Source organism: Meleagris gallopavo, chromosome 21, assembly GCF_000146605.3.
Source record: "Meleagris gallopavo isolate NT-WF06-2002-E0010 breed Aviagen turkey brand Nicholas breeding stock chromosome 21, Turkey_5.1, whole genome shotgun sequence".
In the NCBI taxonomy this organism is placed as follows: domain Eukaryota; kingdom Metazoa; phylum Chordata; class Aves; order Galliformes; family Phasianidae; genus Meleagris; species Meleagris gallopavo.
Genome location: NC_015031.2, coordinates 178,608 through 181,837, shown reverse-complemented (window position 1 = coordinate 181,837; position 3,230 = coordinate 178,608). Strand labels below are relative to the sequence as shown.

The 3,230-nt window shown below is 49.3% G+C and overlaps 1 protein-coding gene across 1 annotated transcript; it reads left to right on the top strand.

Annotated features, from left to right (window-relative positions):
• Nucleotides 1-2: 2 nt before the first annotated feature.
• On the top strand, nt 3-3,230 carry SLC46A1 (solute carrier family 46 member 1; the record flags this gene model as incomplete). The annotated part of the gene is made up of 4 exons (XM_010721877.3): nt 3-894; nt 1,175-1,258; nt 2,114-2,270; nt 2,928-3,230. Coding segments are annotated over 4 exons (1,209 nt in total), but the record flags the coding sequence as incomplete, so codon positions are not given.

Genomic DNA, 3,230 nt, shown 5'->3' with positions numbered 1-3,230 from the left:
CGGCCGTGCCCACCCCGCATCGCTGTGCGTTTTTCTTCCAGGAGGTGGAAGCGCTGGTCGCCCATTGGAACCTCTACATCAACCTGGGGGGTTTCTTCGTGGGGCTGTTCTCCGTGACTCTCTTCGGGCCGTGGAGCGACAGCGCGGGCCGGCGGCCGGTGCTGGTACTGCCGGCGGTGGGCATGGCGATGCAGGCGGCCGTGTACCTCCTCGTCATGTACCTGCGGCTGCACGTCGCCTTCCTGCTCCTCGGGCGCATCGTCAGCGGTCTCCTGGGGGATTACAACCTGATCCTGGCCGGCTGCTTCGCCTCCGTAGCCGATAGCAGCGACCGGCGCGCCCGCACCTTCCGCGTGGCCGTCCTCGAGGCCTGCCTTGGCGTGGCGGGCATGGTGGCCAGCCTCGGTGGGGGCCGGTGGCGTAAAGCTGAGGGTTACATCAACCCCTTCTGGCTGGTGCTCGCCGCCGGCCTCGCTGCCGCCCTCTATGCTGCTCTGTGTCTGCAGGAAACGGTGAAGCAGCGGAGAGCGGCCAAGCTGTTGACTCTCCAACACTACAAGGCTGTCTACAAGCTGTACACGGCCCCGGAAAACCTGAGCTCCAGGAGGAAGCTTGCCCTCTACTCTTTGGCTTTCTTTCTTCTTGTCACTGTCCATTTCGGAACCAAAGACCTCTATGTTTTGTATGAACTCGGCTCCCCACTCTGCTGGGCCTCAGATCTCATTGGGTACGGCTCAGCTGCCAGCTACCTGGCGTACCTGAGCAGCCTGGGGGGGCTGCGGCTGCTGCAGCTCTGCCTGGAGGACACCTGGGTGGCAGAGATAGGACTCATCTCCAATATTGCTGGGCTGGTGGTGATTTCTCTTGCTACTACAACACCACTGATGTTTACAGGTGACGCAGAGCTCTTAAATCCTTGCATCTTGGGGGCGTAGCTTGGAGATGCCAGTTGATCGTAGAATCACAGAGTCATGGGATATCCCAAACTGGAAGGGATCCATATGGATCATTGAGTCCAACTGACCAACACGGCTTAGCAGGCATGATAGGGATGGCTTGATAGTTCAACTCTATGCTCTTGGAGATCTTTTCCAACCTTAATCTATGATTCTACGATTTTAATTCAACACAACTTCAGCTGAGCTTTCCCTAATGTACCATATCTTGCTTACAGGTTATGGGATTATGTTCCTGTCCATGGCAGCTACTCCAGTTATCAGAGCCAAGCTCTCCAAGCTGGTCAGTGAGACGGAGCAGGGTAAGGAGTTGGCCTTAAGTGCACTTAAGCCATGTCCCAAAGCACTTGTCTTGGTGGGACATTGAAACCAAACTGCTTTGGTAGGTTAGTGCTTCCCTAACTCCTTTGGACTCCTGTGCCCATGCATTCGTCCTCAAGGCTAGGGTGACGCTTGAAGTTGTCAATACTTATCCATTTAGGCTCACTGCATTTTCAAGATGAGGACAAAAAATAGGAAGCAAGATGGAAAACATTGCGTTCACGCTCAGGAACAGGTCATCCACTCATCAATTCGTTTCAAAGGGTCTGAGGAGCAAGAGTTAAATGGATTATATAACAAGCAGATATTAGTGATTTCCCTGGCCATGACTTTTCTCTGTAGATCAGTAACAGTGGGAAGAAACTTAGCGTTGTTAGAGGGTTATATCATTGACCATGGTGAAAGATCATGGATAACCCCGAGGAGGAGTGTGTTTGCCTTTTGTCCAGGAATTCATTAGAAAAGCTTACACTTGGTCTTACAGACTGCATGGAAATGCTTCTGCAGGCAGGGAGGGGAGAAGTGAGATGGGATAGACCTGAGGGTGACTTTGCAAAATTGGATTTCTTGCATTATTGAAGAATGAAGGTGGTAAACACTTGATACCAGATTTATGATGCTAAGCCTATAAAATGCAGCCCTCTGCTGCACTTAATGTTTAACAAGCGATAAGATGTGCCTGGCAGTAAACAGATTTAGATAACCCTTTCTGAAGCATTGGTAATCCAGCTGATAGATAACATCCCTGGTCAGCTCCTGTGGTACCATGCCTGGAAATCTCAGTGTTGGTGTTGTTACGTGGCTCTCTCACCACTAACATCCTGTATCTTTTGCAGGTGCACTCTTTGCCTCTGTTGCCTGCGTGGAAGGGCTGTGCTCACTTGTGGCTACAGGGGTGTTCAACTCCCTCTACCCTTCCACCTTGCACTTCATGAGGGGATTCCCTTTTCTTTTTGGAGCCATCGTTCTCCTTATTCCAGCAGCTATCATGGGGTAACTTACTTCAGATTTCTAAACTGCCAAAGAAATTGTGTTGTGTAATATAAGAATGATTATTTAGTCTTAGGGTAAGGGCTCAGCAAGGCTTGTTTTCAGTTATGCTTATGGGAAGGTGTTCAAGGCCCTCATCAGCAGAGATGGATGCAGGTTCATTTCACAGAATAATAGAGCGTGTTGAGGTTGGGAAAGACCTCTAAGATCACCAAGTCCAGTCACCAATCCATCACCACCATGCCCACTAACTATGTCTCTAATTTCCACCCCCTTTTCTTCTGGTGTAAGTCCTAGTGATAAACCTACAGCCTGAGAACTGTGGTGGTCCATGCTCAGAGACCTTCCACGTCTCATTCCACTCTTAGAACAGAATCCAAAATCTGCAGTTGAATTCACACATCCTCCTTTGTGGAAGAGATGGAGTTCTCATAGGAGTCTCTGTTCAATTGTTTCTCTACTAATTAAAGCAAAAGTTTTGTGATGATAAGAACTGAATGCCCTGGAAGAGAAAATACATTGAGGCTTGTGGTAGAAATGCAACAGCTCCTGGCAGGATCATTTTGTTCTGTTCCTTTGAAACTTTAAAGCTGACTTCATTCAGCAAACTCTCAGAGTGCCTTCATAGCGCTGACTGTTCTTTCTTTCTTTCTTTCTTAGGTGGATAGAAATCCAAGACTCCAACCTTCAGTACAGCCACTTCTCAGATGCTTCCTCGTCCCCTGCAGATGGCTGAGCAGCAGCTTAGCAAGAGGAATTGGCCATTCTGACAGTGTCTGTCCATAGACTGCTCTTTGTTCTTCACTTGCAGAGCAGATCAGTGTCTGAGGGACACCTTGGTTGTCCTCAGTGATTTTTAAATGCCCAAAAGTTGGAAGTCATGGCTCTGAGAGCCAGGGAAAAGTTGATGTGCAGATGTGAATATCTTCTTGCTCATTACAGAGAAACCCAAGGGACTACTCA